Raw genomic sequence first — 20,441 nt, 5'->3', positions numbered from 1 at the left:
TGTTTTTTTACACAAACGGGTCAAAAAAAGCAGAAACCTCAAGCAGAAGCTGCTTCTGGTAAACAAACAAGACCATAATCTTATTCTAATGGTATTAAAAGAAGTAGGCGATTCTTGCAGGGAAAGGAAAGAAGACGAAACCTTGGCCTGTGATCATAAAAGGAAGCCAAATTCTAACTTGCTACTCCTACTCGCTCTAAATTAATCCCTGCCATGTGTCAGCTTCTACTTTTTCTTATTCTACTTGCACAACCACTGGAAAAACTATGCACGTATTATATATACTACTAATATTTTCTGTACTGCAAGAACCTCGACATAAACTACTACTCTTATAGTCTTATTTATTCTCCATATTCTCATGCTCTGCTCTCGTACCAAGTTTTTCACCATATATAAGAGGATTAGTTTATCCCCTCTGTTTTTTTGTTCGGCAGACCCCAAAGGGAATTCAATCGTAACGAAGTAATGGAAAGAAGTGGCGATATAATGGAAAGAAGTGGCGATCTAAGTTAGGATCGCAACACTTAATGTTAAAAGAGATAAAGATAAGTCATAAAATAAAATAAATTGAATAAAAATATATTCCCTCTGTCCTTTCATTTCTTAACATTTATTTTTTACTGCTTGACACGCACTTTAATGCGCCTATAAAACATAGTTCTATAACTTTTTTAAAAAATTTCTTTTTCTGAATAAAAATTTAGCAATTTTTAGTCAGGAAAAAAAAAATTAAAAAAGTTATACAACTATGTTTTTTAGACGCATTAAAGTGCATGCCGCGGCCCCGTCCCCCAATTTTAAGAATTGAGAGGGACGGAGGGAGTATATCTTACCAACTTCCTTTCAAGTATTTTTTGACTTATTTTTAATTTTAAGTTAATTTTTAACTTATTATATAAACATACATTTTTCAATTTAAAGTTTCAGATCCTAATAAATAATCTATACTGAATTTATAAGTACAGGAAATTTTAAAAAAGTGACATGGATTTTATTCTACCAATAAAGGAAATATTATTCCCTTGATTTTCATTTTAGACGTAGAGTGCTTGACATTTATTTTAAAATTCTTATAAAACATAATTTTTATATATTATTTAAAAAATATATTTTGAATAAAAACTCAAATTAGGCAGTGGGCTAGGGTTTCAAATGCGGATAGCTAAACACAACGGAAGTTAAGGGTTGTGAATTGTGATCAGTTACTCCTAGTCTACTACACCTTCATTTTGGAACAAAGAAGTTGAAAGCAGCCAGACGAGGGCTCCATTTAATAGGAGGGTTACTAGGGTAAGAGGTATACAGCCAAAGTGGACCCACCCCGAGGCCTCCTGTCCCCAGATTACAATGCGTTTTCGATTTCTCATTGATCCATTCCCTCTTTACCTGTACTATACTGTTTGTAAGTGCACTATAAACATTTATTAATTGTACGGACGGACCCATTCTCATCTGCTCTCAACTATTTTTACTTATTTCACTTACTTTTTCTTTCTTTCCATTACCAAAACTAGCAAAATTAGGTTCTTGATTGAAATACAACAGAGCATCCATCCAACCTCTTTGCAAACATTTTAGTTTTTTCAATTTATTTTTCTAACAAAAGTTTAAATGTCAAATTTTTATTTAGAAAAATAAAAATTTAAAAGAATATAATGAGATTATGTTTTATAAAAGTATCAAAATACGGGGTGATGTTCCAGAGACAAATATTAAGGAGAGAACCCTTAGAATAATTACCTTATTTATAGTATTAGTTAGGGTTCTGCAACAGAACTGTACATAAAAAAATGTATTATATTTTGAAATTATTTTTAAACACACACAACGATGAAAAAACAATATGTATTTAGATTTTGATCCTGAATTTTTTTGAAAAATATAGGGTTCTACAACAGAACCTTAGTGGTTTCTATTTTAATTCTCTGTTCTCTTTCGAGCGCGACCCTCAAAATACGTGTTAAAAAATAATGTAAAGAATATGTTTGGACATAGAGAATATTAATGGATGTAGTTCGACAATAATACGTAAAATAAAATTCTTATAAATATGTTTAATTTGTGAATGATTATTTTAAACAATCATTTTAAATTAATCCGTTTAATCAAATAATTACATCTCCACAGTCCCCAATCATAATCATAATATTATAATATGATATATGGGACAATGAAACTGCAAGTAGACCAGCTATGTTGATAGAAAGGGTAAATATATAAAAGATGCAAGTGTTTGTACTACTGCAATATACTTAATAGCTTCTTAATGGCTATTTTATTTATTCGATCAGAGGAATGATTTTTTAATTTATTTATCAAACATACTTAATAAACCCAAAACACACTTGTTGGGTAAGCGGGTGACCTCTCACTTATTCGGTAAGTGAGGCTCTTCTAGGGATATTTTTAATTGTGATTTTTAAAAACAAAATTTATCTGTGAAATTTAACTATATTTAATTCGGTTTAAAAAAGTATATTATGAATATTTAATTAAGATTTTAGATTGTTAAAAAAATCAGGATTTAAATTATACATAAAAATCCAGTATTATGTAATTATGTTTATTTAAAAGTTTTCATTCAGCGTATTCAGCAAATTTAATGACTCGGTATTTTTTATTCAGATTTATCAAACGACTCCTAAATCGCTGTTCTAAAAATCGATGAGTCGGTCGAGAGAGTACTTGTTTTTAACCCCTCGTCCGATCTGAGTTCCGAATGATCGGGTTTAAAACCGATTTATTAAATAATCGGTCAAAACTCGGTTTGACTTCGAGTATTCGAGGTCAATTCTGAGTTTGACTTCTCAATTTTTTATTGTTTTATTTGAAAATCATTTCAAAAGAGACTAAACGTAAATTTATATATGTTTTGGTTTTTTTTGCAAAGTATTGACATTAATTAGAAAGTATATATGTTTTATCATTAAAACATGTGAATGATTATTATGTCAAAAATTATCAAACAAGTAACTTTTATTTGAACCTCATTATTTCAAATGTGTTATTAAAATATTAATATTATTAGATAATTTTATTATTAATTGGTATATAACTATATATGAGAAAAAATTAATTAAAACAAAACACCCGATTAGTTATTCGATAACTCATTCCGAGTACTATTCAAGTTCCAAGTACTCAACTTTTCATAACCAAACCGAGCTAGGCATTTTTACGACCTTGAATTAAATACACTGAAGCATTTGTATTATATTCGATAAAATTTGAAATTTGGGGTTTCAATAATCAATGTGTAACAGATGCCCTCACACTGAAAGGTTATTCATCATTGGTCAGCAGACTCAGCATGCAATAATCTTATTCTGATGGTATTAAAAGAAGTACTGTAGGCGATTCTTGCAGGGAAAGGAAAGAAGACGAAACCTTGGCCTGTGAACATAAGAGGAAGCCAAATTCTAACGTGCTACTCCTACTCGCTCTAAATTAATCCCTGCCATGTGTCAGCTTCTACCTTTTTCTTATTCTACTTGCACAACCACTGGGAAAATTATGCACGTATATATACTACTAATATTTTCTGTACTGCAAGAATCTCGACATAAACTACTACTCTTATTTATTCTCCATATTCTCATGCTCTGCTCTCCTACCAAGTTTCGCCATATATAAGAGGATTAGTTTATCCCCTCTGTTTTTTTGTTCGGCAGACCCAAAGGGAATTCAATCGTAACGAAGTAATGGAAAGAAGTGGAGAAATAAGGTAGGATCGCAACACTTATATTTAATAGAGATAAAGATAAGTCATAAAATAAAATAAATTGAACATATATATATATATATATATTCCTTTCAAGTATTTTTTTAACTTATTTTTAATTTTAAATCAATTTCTGACTTATTATAATATAAACATACATTTTTCAATTTAAAGTTGAAAATGACTTTAATCTCCAACAAACAACATACTACTAATCTAACTTGTGCTACTTGTATATTAATTTTAAAACTTGTTTAAAAATTTCCCCGAAATATTCCATCAATTCAATGAAAATTAACAAAAATATAAAAGAAACTTAATTCATATTAATCTTATATATCCAAACGCAGCCTGATATTAGTATTGCAAGAATATTAGTGAACTTCAACAAGTATTTGGAAATCGAGAAGATGTTGAATCGAGCTTAAGTACTGATTACTCAAATAGTTAGACTTAATTCGACAAAAGATTATATAGAACTTATAATGTTTACGGTTTTTCTTAATGCTCTTAAGCAATTTGCGGTGAGGATGATGTTCTAATAATGTCAGATGAAAAGTAAGATCACAGGGAATCAAAGTATTGAAAAGAAAACACGATGAATATACCAAACACTTTCTGTAGAATTTAAAATGATATACATAACATTATCAAAGATATTTGATTAATATTTTTATCGTCAACATAAATGTCCACTGATTTATATAAAGGGTTAATTATCAAGTTGGTTACTGAAGTGGGCTTAATGTATCAAGTTGGTCACTGAACTCAAAACGGTATCAAGATGGTCACTAAGGTCACCATAAATATCAAACAAGTATCTTGAAATATGATTTCAAGTAGTAAAAATATTATTTATAAAGTTTTACACATTATTTTTAAATGTTACCACAACCAACTAAAAGGTTATGATTTCGAGTATTTAAAATAATATATTTATATTTTATCAAGTTTATTTATTATTTATATTTGATTATATAGTTACTTTCTTTGTTTTAATTAAAAATAAATAATAAATAAACTTGATAAAATCTAAATATATTATCATAAATATTAGAAATCATAACCTTTTACTTGGTTTTGGTAACATTCAAAAATAATGTGTAAAACTTTATAAATAATATTTTTACTACTTGAACTTATATTTCAAAGTACCTGTTTGATATTTATAGCCACTTCAGTGACCATCTCGATACCGTTTTGAGTTCAGTGACCAATTTGATACATTAAGCCCACTTTAGTGACCAACTAGATAATTAACCCTTTATATAAATACAGGAAATTTTGAAAAAATGACATGGATTTTAGTCTAGCAATAAAGGAAATATTATTCCCTCGGTTTTCATTTTCCATTGGTAGAGAGACTTAGAGTGCTTGACATTTATTTTAAAACTCTTATGAGATATAGTTTCTATATATTATTTAAAGAAATATATTTTGAATAAAAACTCAAATTAGTACATAAAGTTTTAATAACAAAAATAAGTTATAAATTTATATTTTATATATACTTTAAGAACATGTTAAATATAATAAAAAATAATAAATAAATGAGATACAGTAAACAATGTAATAAATTAAACGTTAAAATTTTATTATGATGGTTGGGACAACGGGACCAAGTCGCTAAAAGATACCGGCAGTGGGCTAGGGTTACAAATGCGGATAGCTAAGCACAACGGAAGTTGAAAGCAGCCAGACGAGGGCTCCATTTAATAGGAAGGTTACTAGGGTAAGAGGTATACAGCCAAAGTGGACCCACCCCGAGGCCTCCTGTCCCCAGTTCACAATGCGTTTTCGATTTCTCATTGATCCATTCCTTCTTTACTTGTACTATACTGTTTATTAAATGTACAGACGGACCCATTCCTATCTACTCTCGACTATGTTTACTTATTTCCCTTACTTTTCCTTTGTTTCTTTTACCAAAACTAGCAAAATTAGATTCTTGATTGAAATATAACTGAGCATCCATCCAACTTTTTTGCAAGCATTTTTATTCAGGAAAATATAAATATAAAAAAATATTATGAAATTATATTTTATAAGTGTACGTGTTAAAAAATAATGTAAAGAATATGTTCGGACAGAGCGAATGATAATGGATGTAGTTGGACAATAATACGTAAAATAAAATTCTTATAAATATGTTTAATTTGTGAATGAATATTTTAAACAATCATTTTAAATTTATCAGTTTAATCAAATAATTACATCTCCACAGTCCACGATCATAATATTATATTATGATATATGGGACAATGAAACTGCAAGTAGACCAGCTATGTTGATAGAAAGGGTGAATATTATATAAAAGATGCAAGTGTTTGTACTAGTGCAATATAGTATTTTATATGTAAAGATAAGATGTAAATGTGTACATGTGAGTAAAAAAAGGAAAGGATGGTAAGAGAAAAAGAGAGTGTATGGACTTCATTTGGGTGATAAGCCCATAAAAGGACCAAGGAATCAATTACTCCTTCCCTTTGTTTCCACCATTCTCAGCCTCCTCCTGCTGTGTTTTCTCATCTGACCTGGGTAGATCTCTCTGTTTCCTTTCCTCTTTTAGCCCTATTTCTCATATCCAACTGAATCATATATATATATATATATATATAATATAATATTAATTTCCTGTTTATTTAGTCTTGTGTCTGAAATGAAATTGATTGTTATGTAGGTGGTGGAGTAGAGTGAAAGAGGAGGATGGTGAGAGGGAAGACGCAGATGAGGCGTATAGAGAACGCCACGAGCAGGCAAGTGACTTTCTCCAAGAGAAGGAACGGGCTGTTGAAGAAAGCCTTTGAGCTTTCTGTTCTTTGTGATGCGGAGGTGGCTTTGATTATCTTCTCTCCCAGAGGCAAGCTCCATGAATTTGCTAGCTCCAGGTATATATAATGAGCATGATACACGTGTGTGTTTTTGTGTTTTTTTTCATGAATCAAGCTAGTTCTGTGTGAGCTTTTTCTAGGTTTCTTTCAAGAATTTTCATGCTGATGGTTTGCATTTTGTTGTGCCTGCTTTTTACCTTAGGGTTTCATGCCTCCTCTCAGGACTCCTTGACTAGATCTTTAACCCTCTTTAAGTGACCGTACGTACAGTCTTTGTAAAACAACAGATCTCAAGTTGTGTGCTTGAGGAACTCATGAATCTTTTTTTATTTGAGAGCTTGGCCCCATCATCACATACTTTCCTAGGCTATATATATATGATGTGCGTGTGTCAAATATATATATATATATATATATATATATATATATATATATATATATATATATATTTATATATGACGTGTGTGGTGTCAAGAATTGCTTCTTGTTTAGCAGATTTTCCTGGTAAAGAAACTTCCATTCCAATTTAACACACTCCGGATTACCACTGATGTACTTTCAATTAGCTGATGATATAACAACATTTAGTTTTTGTGATCAAATGTTACTAGTTTTTATCCACTCCTGATTTTGAAGCTGGGGAACTATATATATAAATTGAATACTAAGTGTTTTCTATTTATTTATCTTTTTCATATAATTGTTATGCGGGGCTCAAGTTCTTTGTATTAAGTATTTCACTATTTATCTTGTATAATTTTTTTTTTTAATTTCTTTGGATTTAACTCACTAACCCCCCCTATATAACTCAGCTGGGAGCAGTGAAGAGTTCTGGTGCCTTGAGAGCTTTAATACCGGCTATCAAAGCTTTTCTCTCGCTAGTCACACTATTTTATATCATCTCTTGTGAAATATGTGTTGCATCTGATATACAAGTTTGACCCTTAAAAACTTTTAACTATGAGCAATGGCAATGTGTAGAATTAACATGTCTGCCAGCTCTATATATATTAGTTACCCGCAAAAAGAGATTTGATGGGCCAGTGTGTTTAAGCGTGAGCTTTATAAGGTGTTGTCTCAGTTTTAAAAACATAAAGCATAGGGCTGGTTTGGGCAATTTTAAAAAAAGTGATTTCGAACTGCGAATTAAATAAATTAATAAAGTGTTTGAAAAAAAAAATCAACATTATCATCTTCGTAAAATGCTTGTACTTATTTGTACAAATTTGACTGTTTGTGCAAATTTAAAGACAAAAGTAGCTTCAGCTTCTTAAAAACAAACAAGCCTGTAATTATAAAAGTCCGATGTAGAGGGTGGATTTCAAAGAACACTTTTACTTGTGTGAAGAAATTATTCACCCTATATTTAGCATATTAGAGTCTATTAACATGATATATCTATATATAATCAAATATTCCATGGCTGCAGTGGGAACAAATACTATCCGATCAATAATCTGTATTTCTATGTTAATTATATAAAATATAATTTAGTGAATAAATATTATTACATATATAAAATGGTTCATGCATAATTTCATAATTATATTATTAAATATATATGTGTAGAACATCTATACATCTATCTATATATTTATGAATGGGTACACCTGAACACAATATCCATATTCGCTTCATTTTATTTCCATATCGATTATCATTTTGGGCTCAATTTATTAACTCATTACACGATATAAAAGAATTATCACACCCTATCTTCTATTTGGTTGTAATATTAGTTCATGTAATTAATATTGATTTTTGTACGAGTTGTTTGACTTTTTGACACATATTTATATTTTAAATTATATTATTTAAGAAGAATTTCATATTCCTTCAAAACGACATTTTTTATAAACAAATATACATATATATCGCTAATCAATATTATAAACTAATCACAACAATAATTAGGCCTCATTTGTTAATGGGTGAATGAGAGGATATGGACGACAGAAGCTTAAAATCGTCCATACAGCCTCTGTGATCCAACTAATTACATATGTGATATCTTCTTTAATTTTAAGTTTTAAACTTTAATATTAAATTTGTGATTTATTATATTATATGATATTAGTTTGTGTTATAAATTGGTCCTTGTTAAATTGATGAGTTCTTAATTAAAATAATTATTATTATATTTTTAAATTATAATATTAAAATTAAAATAGTTATTCAGAAAATCAATTTTAAATTTAACAAATGAACCATAACTCAATCGTTCAGAATTCTATTCATCCAGAATTCTCATTTATTCAGAAAATATGATTCAGATTTAACAAATGACCTCCTAGTTGTCATGTTAAACAGATATCCTAATGTATAGACGGTATTCCTATTTCTTAAGAGATTAACTAATTATCATCTAAACCAGTTGTCATGTTAAACAGATATCCTAATGTATAGACGGTATTCCCATTTCTTAAGAGATTAACTAATTATCATCTAAACCAAAAGGAAGCATTTTGTATTTCATACATGCAATTTTGCAGGCAAGACCGCAGAGTCGAGCGGCTCATAATGGAGATATTTGTACAATCCAAATCAAATTTATTTTTCCTATTAATTTATTGTTATCTTATCAACTTTAGACTTATTTTAATTTGCTGATAAATTTTTTTGTTCAGAAATATTTTTTGTAATAAAAGAATTTTTCGGATTTATAATTTATATGGATAATAACTAGAAGTATATGTTGCATATGCCTGCTATATATATCACACTTACAGTTGTGTGTGTATTGGTGAACCCTCCAAAAGTATCTTATGTAGAGTCGGTGGTGCAGGTGATTTTTTATTTCGTTGGATTTGTATCTCTAACACAGGAATCTTACAGTTTAATTAATCCCTGCGACGTACTATTACTGGCAATGCCTGTACTTATATATAAAATACTATGGCTAATCTAATCTGGTATGTATTAGAGTATATGGTGGTAGATCACTCAGAAAGCAAGTATGAACAGTGTTCTAAAAGTCGGCGATTAATCGGGATTAATCGCCGATTAATCGCTGTTCGGTCGGCTACCGTCTCGATTAAGCGTTAATAGGTGAAAAAATTGTTTTTTCTGAAAATCGGGATTAATCGGTTAAAAGTCGGGATTAATCAGAAAAAGTCGGTCAAAAATCGGTGAATTTAAAAAAATTTAAATAAAAAGTAAAAAAAATTTAAAATTTAAAATTTAATTTTAAATAAAACAAAAGGCACGAAAATGACAAAACACATAAATTAAAGCTGTTTTTATTATCTTTCATTCTTTCATTAGATCCTAAACTCTAATTACATAAATTTGCAATATTTTTCTTCGCAAATTCAATCAAATTCAAGTTTATATATGAGATGACTCGACTTGTATCATGTTTTGTGTTATAAAAAATCATCAATTCAATTGATTTTATAGGACTATAAATTTATATTATATATAATTATATAAATATATATATAATTTAAAAATAATATTAAATTGATTATGATTAATGATCCAATTAATCACTCTAATTAATCTCCGATTATCCGATTAATCGCTAGACGGTGCCTTCACCGACTAAGTCCGATTCCCGCTTTTTACAACACTGAGTATGAAAGAAAAATGTTGTATTACAAACTCTGGCGTATAACTGGTTAACAGTACTGACTTAAAATATTCTTAAATGAACTTGTAAAAGATTGACAAAGTCTTTGAATATTTAATACAATTATTTGAATTTCATTTTATATCTCCAGTTTTTTTTAATTCATACATTATACAGTTGAGGGATATATGGAGGACCAATTTTGAGAAGTTAATGAAAAAACGTAAGTCATATTAGTCTAGGGATGTTCGGATCTTGATCCCCTTAATCACAAAGGTCCTTATATTTAGTGTACAACAGGAAATATGTGACACATGCATGCTACAAATTATATAATGCTATTTGGGAAACTGGATTTGATCAAATATATATAACATGTTTAGGAATTTGGATTTGGATTTCATTTGAAATTCACACATTCAAATACTAGTATAAATTTGAGAATTTGAAATGACAACTCAAATCCTGTCATTTGAAATGAAATGAAAGTTTACAAACGGCCTCTAATGTTTTGGACATGTGCGCAGCATGCATGAGACAATTGAACGATACCGGAAACACACCAAGGATATTAAAAGCAACAACCCACCTATGACGCAGAACACTCAGGTGATCTCTTCTTCTCCACAGCTAGGTTCCGTTAACGTTAACAGCTTCATTTTACTCATTTTACTCGTGCCCTGTGTTGATATAATAAAATGATTATTTATTATCCACGTCAGCTAGAGTTAGTTAGAGGTCTCCACTAGTTAGTTGTACATACAGCTGTATATATATAGTTAGTTTTGCTTGTACAGAACTCAACTTGTACATTTTACATATCAATGAAGTTTTCTTCTTCAGAGCTTTTCATACATTTCTCTCTGCATAGTTAGATTTCTGAGTATTAGTATATAGAAAATACAAAGTTGACATGGTATCAGAGCAAACAATCTTCATTCCGCCATGAATATCGTCTTCCGCAACCTCCGATGTCTTGATTTCACCGCAATTTCATCGTCCTCTGCTCCAATTAGGGTTTGATCTCTCTTATTCTGACTTTTACGCTATTTCTTCCGTACTTATCTCTCTGCAATCAAGATTCTCGTTTCTAGGGTTTCGAATTGTGTTTGTACGAAGATTTGCGTTATTTGCGATTGTGTTTTGTTACGAATCTGCATCTTGCATATACTGTTATTTCATCTTGCTCATGTCTTCATCAAGTAACACTCGTACTTCAGATTCTCATGTGATGGATCAGGATAATCCATTTCATCTGCAATCTTCTGATAGTCCAGGAATGAAACTCGTTAGCGAGCCTTTTGATGGCTCTGGTTTTAGTAATTGGAAGAGATCTATGATCATCGCTTTATCTGCACGAAACAAGCTAGGTTTTGTTGACGGTTCGATCATGCGTCCAGATCCTCTTCATCCAACCTTTAAGAGTTGGTCTCGCTGCAATGACATGGTCATTTCTTGGATTTTGGGAGCTTTGTCCAAAACTATTGGTCGAAGTGTCATCTATTCTAATTCTGCGAATATGATGTGGAAAGAACTTGAAGAACGTTATGGTACTTCTAATGGAACTCAGCTGTTCAGTTTGCAGAAACAATTGACTGATCTTTCACAGGGAAATTGTAACATTGCTGATTACTTTACTAAGCTCAAAATGCTATGGGATGATATGGACTCTCTGTGCCTCATTCCTATCTGCACATGTGGATGTGCTTGTGGTGCCTCTGCACAACTCTCTAAACTTCAACAAGAGCAGCGTGTGATACAATTCTTGATGGGACGTAATGACACTTATGCTACAATTCAGGGTTCAATCCTCATGAGTAGTCAACTTCCATCAATCTGTCATGTCTACAGCATTTTACTCCAGGATGAAGCTCAAAGGGACATCCACTCTGGAACACATTTCAACACTGAATCTGCTTCCTTGAATGCTTATGTCTCAAAGTCCTCAACTCCAGCCTCCACATCTTACTCTAAGAAGTCTTCTTATGATGCCAAGAAGTCTACTCTGATCTGCAACTACTGCAAGAAAACTGGACATCTCATTGACAAGTGCTACAAGTTGCATGGCTGAAAGGCCTTATTGCAAGGTACATGTCTAAGCCTATTTGTACAACCGGTGATAACTCAACTTGTGTTTGATGACCTGACAACTTGTAACTCAACTTGTAACTCAACCTGGATTAGTCTCTGATAATTTATGGTAGTAGATAGTTTAGCTGGAATCAAATCAAGAAAGTAAAGTGGATACAAGAATCAGAATGTTAGAAGAATTCCAAGATATCCGCTACAAGCCACTGGAAGAAGTTCATTTCATATGATCAAGCCTCGGTGCTAAATAAATTGTGTAGCAGTTCAAGGAGTTCAGAAGGTACGAAGATTCAAGTATTTATTTCATCAGAGATTCCATATGTGTACTAAAATGAAGTTGAACTAGAAGACGAAGATTCGAAGACCCGACCACAGCTCAAATGTTTAATTGATGGAGAATATTCAATTTAGTTAGGCACAGATGAACCAGACAGTACATTTGTGTGTCAGCTATGTATATTGAATATTTAACATCAAAGGAAGGTGGTCGTTCAAGCCGAGTGATGATCAAGACGAAGGCTCAAGACATTTGCTTTCTGGGATATACACTTTTTAATTAATTCTTTGTTAAATAATTAATATCTATTAATTTATTTAGTTGTTAAATTAATTCAATTTGAATTAATTTGATAATTAAGTTTATTAATAAGTTAATTGATTTAGAATTAATTTACAAAAAGAAAGCAAAAGAAAGAAGGCTAAAAGGAAGGACAAGGAGACCGCCGCTCAGACCTGTCTAGCTATGGGAAAAAGAATTATCACCAACGCAATGGAGTGTGATATATTCTTAATGCTGGAAACCCGGTTGGAATTGATTTATAATTTTCAAAGCAAAAGGGATCCGGTTCTAGACCCACAAGAGACCGAATCTTAGACTTGTCTGACTATGAGGAAAAAGAATTATCACCAATGCTATGGAAAGTGATATAATCTTAAAGCTGGAACCCCGGATGGAATTAAAATATTATTTGCAAGGCAAAAGGAGTCCGGTTCCCGGCCCTCTAGAGACCGCAGCTTGGACCTTAAGGATTTATTTATATTAATAAATATTTTAATTAATTAGAAAATTATATTTATAAATGTCTAATAATATTAGATATTTATTTTTATAATTTCTGGATTAAATTAAATATTTATTGATTAAAGATTATAAGCTGTGCGGGACTAAAAGCATTTCTAAGGAGCTGACTAAAGGACGAAAGTTTATAAACTTTCGTATTACTGATGACAGCGAGGTACTGCCGAATTAATAGTGGGCATGACATTCTTAAAGAATGTCATACCGTGTGCCTCTCCATGACTTTTCCATATGTCATACCATGTGTTTCTTCATGACATTTTCAGGGAATGTCATGCCATGCTTAACTTGGAGGCCAAGCTCAAGAATGTCATGCCATGCTTAGCTTGGAGGACAAGCTCAAAGAAAGTCATTCCTTCTTCCTTTTCAGCATGACTTGGTCTTGTAATGTCATATCTTTCATTGTATAAGTCATACCTAAGCTTTAGAAAGTCATATCTGGCTAGAATGTCATTCCTAGCAATGTCATACTAGTTCAAAGTGCTTGCCTATAAATAGGCCTTCACTTTCTTCATTTCAAAGTGTTCAAAGTATTGAAAAGCTTTCAAGTTGTGCTAAACTTGCTATTCGTTAAATCCACAGTTTTCTGTGCTTTGATCATTCGGTTGTTTTATACCGCTAAGTTAGAATACTTCCTGTCAAATTTATTCTATGAACTAGTGGACTTTAAAACTGAACCATATTAATTTAATAACGACTTTCAAGTTTAAATAACTTTTTACTTGAACCTTGTTTATTTAATTAATTAAAATCTGATTATCCAGTTATATCCAAATCAGATTTATTCCGCGCGAATTTTGTGACGATTGTATTCAACCCCCCCTTCTACAATCGTATCGGGACCTAACAATGGCTTCCCACCTGACTTCAAATTCACCAAAAACAAGAGAGTTGCTGCCTCTGCTAAAGTTGAATCAACTGGTTCAGATGCACCTTCTGTTGCATCTTCTGCATCTTCTCTCACTCCAGAGATGTATTCTCAGATCATGAACATGATTCAATCTACTCAGGTTTCAGACAATGTGCCTTCATCTGCCAACTTTGCTGGTACATTCTCATCCATAGCTTGTTTCTCCACTACTAATGATAGTATCACATGGATTATTGATAGTGGTGCTAGTGACCACATGTGTTATCACAAATCTTCCTTCACACATCTTACACCACTTTCCAAGAATTTGACTGTTTCACTCCCAAATGGACACATCATTGATATTTCACAATCTGGTACTATTCATATAGCACCTGGTTTTGTTTTAACTGATGTGTTATATGTACCACATTTCAAGCTTAACCTGTTATCCATTAGTAAACTCACTAAACAGTCACAATATACTGTTTCTTTCTCTCATGATTCTTGCATACTGCAGGGCTCTTCTCTGAAGAAGCCACTGGTTCTTGGTAGAGTATCAAGAGGTCTCTACCTTTTCACTTCACCTGGAGATCCTGGCTTTCATGAGTCTCCAGTTTCTTCTATCAGTTCTACTAGCTGCTTTACTTCTACTTGTAAAAATGACTCTGTAGTTTGGCATTCTAGATTAGGGCATTTACCCTTGTCTAAGCTCAAAACTCTTCATGTTTGTTCTGTAAATAATGATTGCAGCAAAACTATTGTTGAATGTTCTATATGTGCTAAAGCTAGACAACACAGGTTGCCTTTTCCTAAGAGCACAATTCACAGCACACACTGTTTCCAACTTATACATGTGGATATTTGGGGACCTTATCATGTTCCCACTCATGATAAGAATAGGTTTTTCTTGACCATTGTTGATGACTTTAGTAGAGCCACATGGACACAGTTGCTCAGTTCTAAAAGCAGTGCTTTTACTTTCATCAAATATTTCTTAGCTATGGTTGAAACACAGTTTAAAACCTCTGTCCAAACCATCAGAACTGATAATGCCCTTGAATTGGGACTTAGTCATGAAATCTCAGCCTTCTTCAAAACCAAAGGAATTATACATCAAACCACTTGTGTTTATACTCCACAACAAAATGGTGTTGTGGAGAGAAAACACAAGAACTTACTGGAAACTGCTAGAGCACTTCTATTTCAATCCAAATTACCCCTTAAGTACTGGGGTGATTGTGTTCTTACCTCCACATACCTCATCAATAGGTTTCCTTCAAAAGTTCTGGTAGGAGTTTCTCCTTTTGAAAAGCTGTTTGGGGTTCCTCCATCTTATTCACATTTAAGGGCTTTTGGATGTCTCAGCTTTGTCAGTACTATTAGTTCTCAGAGAAATAAATTTTCTCCTAGGGCTGTACCTTGCATCTTTATAGGTTACCCTTTTGGAAAAAAGGCATACAAGTTTCTAAATTTGGATACTAAAAGCATCATCATATCTAGAGATGCAGTATTCCATGAGACAGTGTTTCCTTTCACAAACACAGTCCCAGCTGTGTGTCTTCCTTTTCCTGTTCCTGACAACTCAGCTGATACATCACAGTCACCACCTTCTCTTTCTGAAAATGATCAGCATTCAACCTCACCTACTACATAGTTCTCCCCATCACCAGAATCTTCTACTTCACCAGAGATTCATACTTCACCTGATTCTTCTCCTGTCCCACCTGTAGAACTCAGGAAGTCAACTAGAACTTCAAAAATTCCTACTTATCTACAGGATTATGAACATCATTTACCTTCATCCACTTGTGCATCTGCCACATGCTCATGTACTCTTACTTCTCTCTGCATCAATAACTCTCTATCACTCTCCTCAGCTGCCTGCTGCAATGCTACTATTTCTCAATTTCCACCAGTAACTGAACCTACTACATATGAGGCTGCCATTCAATCTCCACAATGGCAGCAAGCTATTGCCTCTGAATTTTCTGCTCTAGAAGCAAATAACACCTGGAAATTGGTCCCTCTCCCACCTGGAAAGAAAACTGTCTCTAGTAAATGGGTGTTCAGAATTAAACATCATGCTGATGGATCCATAGAAAGATATAAAGCCAGATTGGTTGTCAAGGGTTTCACTCAAAAAGAGGAGATTGATTACACTGAAACTTTCTCTCCAGTAGTCAAACTCACTACAATTAGAACTCTTGTTGCTGTTGCTGTCAAAAAAGGTTGGGAAATGTCTCAACTAGATGTTAACAATGCATTCCTCCATGGAGATTTGCATGAAGACATTTATATGAAACCTCCACCAGGCCTTAATCTCTCTGATCCTACTCTAGTTTGTAAGCTGATTAAATCCCTGTATGGTCTCAGGCAAGCATCCAGGGAATGTCATTTCAAGCTCAGCACAGCTTTACATTCTAGAGGGTATTCTACTTCCAAAAATGATACATCTCTATTTTATAAGAAAACTGGTTCATCAGTGGTCTTTCTAGCCGTTTATGTTGATGATATTCTTATGGTTGGAAATGATAAGTCTGAAATTACTTCTCTCAAGAGATTTTTGGATGATACTTTCAAGATCAAAGATCTTGGTTCTCTTCACTATTTTCTAGGCTTAGAATTTAACAGAACTTCAAATGGTCTTGTTGTTTCACAGCAGAAGTTCATTAGGGATCTCTTGTCTGATTTTGATCAAGAAGACAAACCTCCAGTTTCAACACCTCTTGAACTCAATCAAAAATTATTTCCAGATAAGGGTGATCCGTTTCATGATCCATCTCTTTACAGGAAGCTGGTTGGGAAACTGAACTTTCTTACAAATACCAGACCAGATTTATCCTTCTGTGTACAGCATCTCAGCCAATTTATGGCTAATCCACGCTTGCCTCATTGGGAGGCTGCACTTCATGTTCTCAGATATCTCAAAGGGACATCAACACAAGGACTATTTTTCAATAATGAACCCTCATTTCGAATAGAAGCTTACTGTGATGCTGATTGGGCTTCTTGTCCAAACACCAGAAAATCTGTTAGTGGCTTCATTGTTTTACTTGGTGGCAGCTTGCTTTCCTGGAAATCCAAAAAGCAGCATACCGTTTCTTTATCTTCTGCTGAGGCAGAGTACAGATCCTTGAGAAGGATCACAGCTGAGCTTGCCTGGTTATCCAGACTTATGGCTGAATTTGAAGTGCCTGACATCATTCCAATACCAGTCAAGTGTGACAATCAAGCAGCAATCTATATTGCAAAGAACCCAGTCTATCATGAACGCACAAAGCACATTGACTTGGATTGCCATTTTGTTAGAGAAAAATTAGTTGCTGGCCTCATTTCCTTATCATATGTTCCTTCTGCACTACAGCTTGCTGATGTCTGTACAAAACCCCTCACTAGCTTACAACATTGTTCTATCCTTGGCAAGTTAGGGGTGTCATCTCCACCCTCCAACTTGAGGGGGGGTGTTGATATAATAAAATGATTATTTATTATCCACGTCAGCTAGAGTTAGTTAGAGGTCTCCACTAGTTAGTTGTACATACAGCTGTATATATATAGTTAGTCTTGCTTGTACAGAACTCAACTTGTACATTTTACATATCAATGAAGTTTTCTTCTTCAGAGCTTTTCATACATTTCTCTCTGCATAGTTAGATTTCTGAGTAGAGCTGTAAACGGACCGAACTGTTCGGTAAGTTCGCTCGGTTCGGTTCGTGTTCGAGTTCGGTAAGCTCGTCCGGTAAGCTTACCGAACACGAGTTCGAACAACATTTTCTGTTCGATAAGCTTAACGAACCGAACCGAACTTTTAGGGTGCTCGGTTCGTGTTCGGTTCGTTAAGATCGTGTTCGGTTCGAGTTCGAGAAATTCGTGTTCGTTCGACAATAAATAAAAATATTTATAATATTATATGTGAATATAATATATAATATCCATAATTTAGGTATTAATTTTATTTTGTAATTGTAAAATTATTTGAAATTGATATTGTATATGTTGTATATATATAAATAAAATATTTGGGTTAATTATTTTCATTAAAATAATTAAAAAATAACCTAAATATTATTTAAAAATATACATTGTTCGTGAACTGTTCGTGTTCGGTTTGTGTTCGGTTTTGTTCGACATGTTCGCGAACAGTTCGTGTTCGGTTCGGTTCGTTACCGAACCGAGTTCGGACATGAAATTTTGTTCGATAAAATTATCGAACATTGTTCGGTTCGTTAAGATTTTGTTCGAGTTCGATAAGAGTTCGTCCGAGTTCGGTTCGCTTACAGCTCTATTTCTGAGTATTACTCCCTCCTTCCCATTTTAATTGTCCACTTTGCTCAAATCACACATATTAAGAAAAATTAAATATGATATGTTGTTATCATTGTTATGCATTAATTATACAAAAACACTACTAAATTTTCATTCATTTTGTTAAAAGTCAACATAGTTTGCATTGTAAATCATGAAAATTGTACATGCTAATAAATGTTAACATTGAAACTTGTATAAAATTGTATTGGACAAAGAAGTAGGACAAATAATATGGGAAATTTTTTCTTTGCAAAGTGGACTATTAAAATGGGAAGGAGGGAGTAGTATATAGAAAATACAAAGTTGACACCCTGCGCGGCTGCGCCCATACATAATTGAACATTTTCATTCCGAAAGTTCTTAATCATTTTTGATTAACTGTATTATACTTGTGTTGTCCACCTGCACCTTAATTGGTTACTAGCAGCTGAGAGTGTGTCATCTCTAGCTCTAAATATGAAATACTGGAGCTCATTGTTTTCTCGTAGCTAGGCAGAATTCGATATAACAAGCCTATCTTAGAACTCTCTTGGCACATCATATAGTTAATTTTTTGCAGATTTGATTAATGAAAAATATTAGTAGCATTTGAATACCATCAATATAATGGTCTCAAACACGAAGACGCGCAGTCTTACATTGTGGTATAACTGAATGCAGCATCTAAAGCATGAAACAGCAAGTTTGGCTAAGAAGATTGAGCTACTTGAAGTTTCAAAGCGGTTAGCTGATCATAGTCTTGCATACAAATTTAATACAGTAAAAAATAATTATTGTCATCTATCTGTTCGAACATTTCCATTGGATTTATGCAGCAAATTATTGGGAGAAGGTCTAGGATCATGCTCCATTAGTGAACTGCAACAGATAGAACAGCAGCTGGAGAAGAGTGTATGCACTGTGCGAGCTAGAAAGGTACATGTTGAACGTAACAAAAGAATATAGTAATATATAACTTGCATTTAAAGACTATTTTACAATTTGTGTTTTCATATACCAGATGCAGACCTTCAAAGAGCAGATTGAGCAACTAAAGGAAAAGGTAAACTATTGGCTACATTGCTCATTAAATCGAAGGCGAAACTAAATTATTCATTGATCTTTGGTACCTATAATTTCAGGGGAAGAATCTTGAAGCAGAAAATGCAATCCTACTTGCCAAGGTAAACTACATGTAATCAGTCTTGTTTCAGAATCTATTAATCTGGAGGAATTGCAGAGAGGAGCATGTTGTTTATACTAACAATTGAGATTAATGTGTTATTTGTTGGCATTACAGTGTGAAGAAGAACCGCGACAAGAGTCGCCAGAAGATAGAGGTAACTTAACATCAATAACAGAAAGCAGTGAGAATTCAGATGTGGAGACTGAGCTGTTCATTGGACCTCCAGAAAAGAGACTTAAGCAGCGCATCATCGACAAATGATACTACTGCACTTGTGGATTCTTGCATTTGCTTTTCCCTATCAATTGGGGCCGTTTGGCTGAGTTTAAAATAAGTGACTTCTTGCTTAAAGTAAAGAAGCGGATTAAAATTTATAAGTTTGCTAGGACTTATAAGTTATTAGAAGTGTTTGGATACAACCACTTATAAGTTTTTAAGTGTTTGGATAACTTAACTTATAAGTTAGTCCGAAAATACTAAAAACACTCGTGACTATATTATCATATAATATTTTATAAAAAAATATAATGATATTAAAAATAAAATTATAAATATTTAATTATGAATATGTTTTTTAACAAGAACTTTCGTTTAACTCTTTTTAACTTTAACATGTTTTATTTCAATTATTAAGTAACCCTTTTTAACTCTAATATGTTACACAACAAATATCGTTTTTCATAAATTATCACATATTAATAACAGAATTTTTTTTATAAATAGATAATAAATTGTAATAAATTTTCATGAAAAAATATAATCAGTTGGTTAATATAATTTAAAATAATTAAAATTCTATTCATTAATACTAAATTACTAATAA

At 32.6% G+C, this 20,441-nt stretch overlaps 1 protein-coding gene across 1 annotated transcript; it reads left to right on the top strand.

The window, feature by feature from the left end:
• The first annotated feature begins 6,102 nt into the window (after nt 1-6,102).
• On the top strand, nt 6,103-20,072 carry LOC108206428 (MADS-box protein SOC1). Its single transcript, XM_017376732.2, has 8 exons — nt 6,103-6,262; nt 6,405-6,612; nt 10,654-10,735; nt 19,114-19,175; nt 19,269-19,368; nt 19,454-19,495; nt 19,575-19,616; nt 19,733-20,072. The coding sequence occupies exons 2-8, from the start codon at nt 6,431-6,433 to the stop codon at nt 19,877-19,879; spliced, it is 657 nt and encodes a 218-aa protein (XP_017232221.1). The 5' UTR covers nt 6,103-6,262; nt 6,405-6,430; the 3' UTR covers nt 19,880-20,072.
• Nucleotides 20,073-20,441: the final 369 nt, after the last annotated feature.

Source organism: Daucus carota, chromosome 2 (genome assembly GCF_001625215.2).
Source record: "Daucus carota subsp. sativus chromosome 2, DH1 v3.0, whole genome shotgun sequence".
In the NCBI taxonomy this organism is placed as follows: Eukaryota; Viridiplantae; Streptophyta; class Magnoliopsida; order Apiales; family Apiaceae; genus Daucus; species Daucus carota.
The sequence above is the reverse complement of the archived record's forward strand: the minus strand, read 5'-3'. Positions and strand labels throughout refer to the sequence as shown.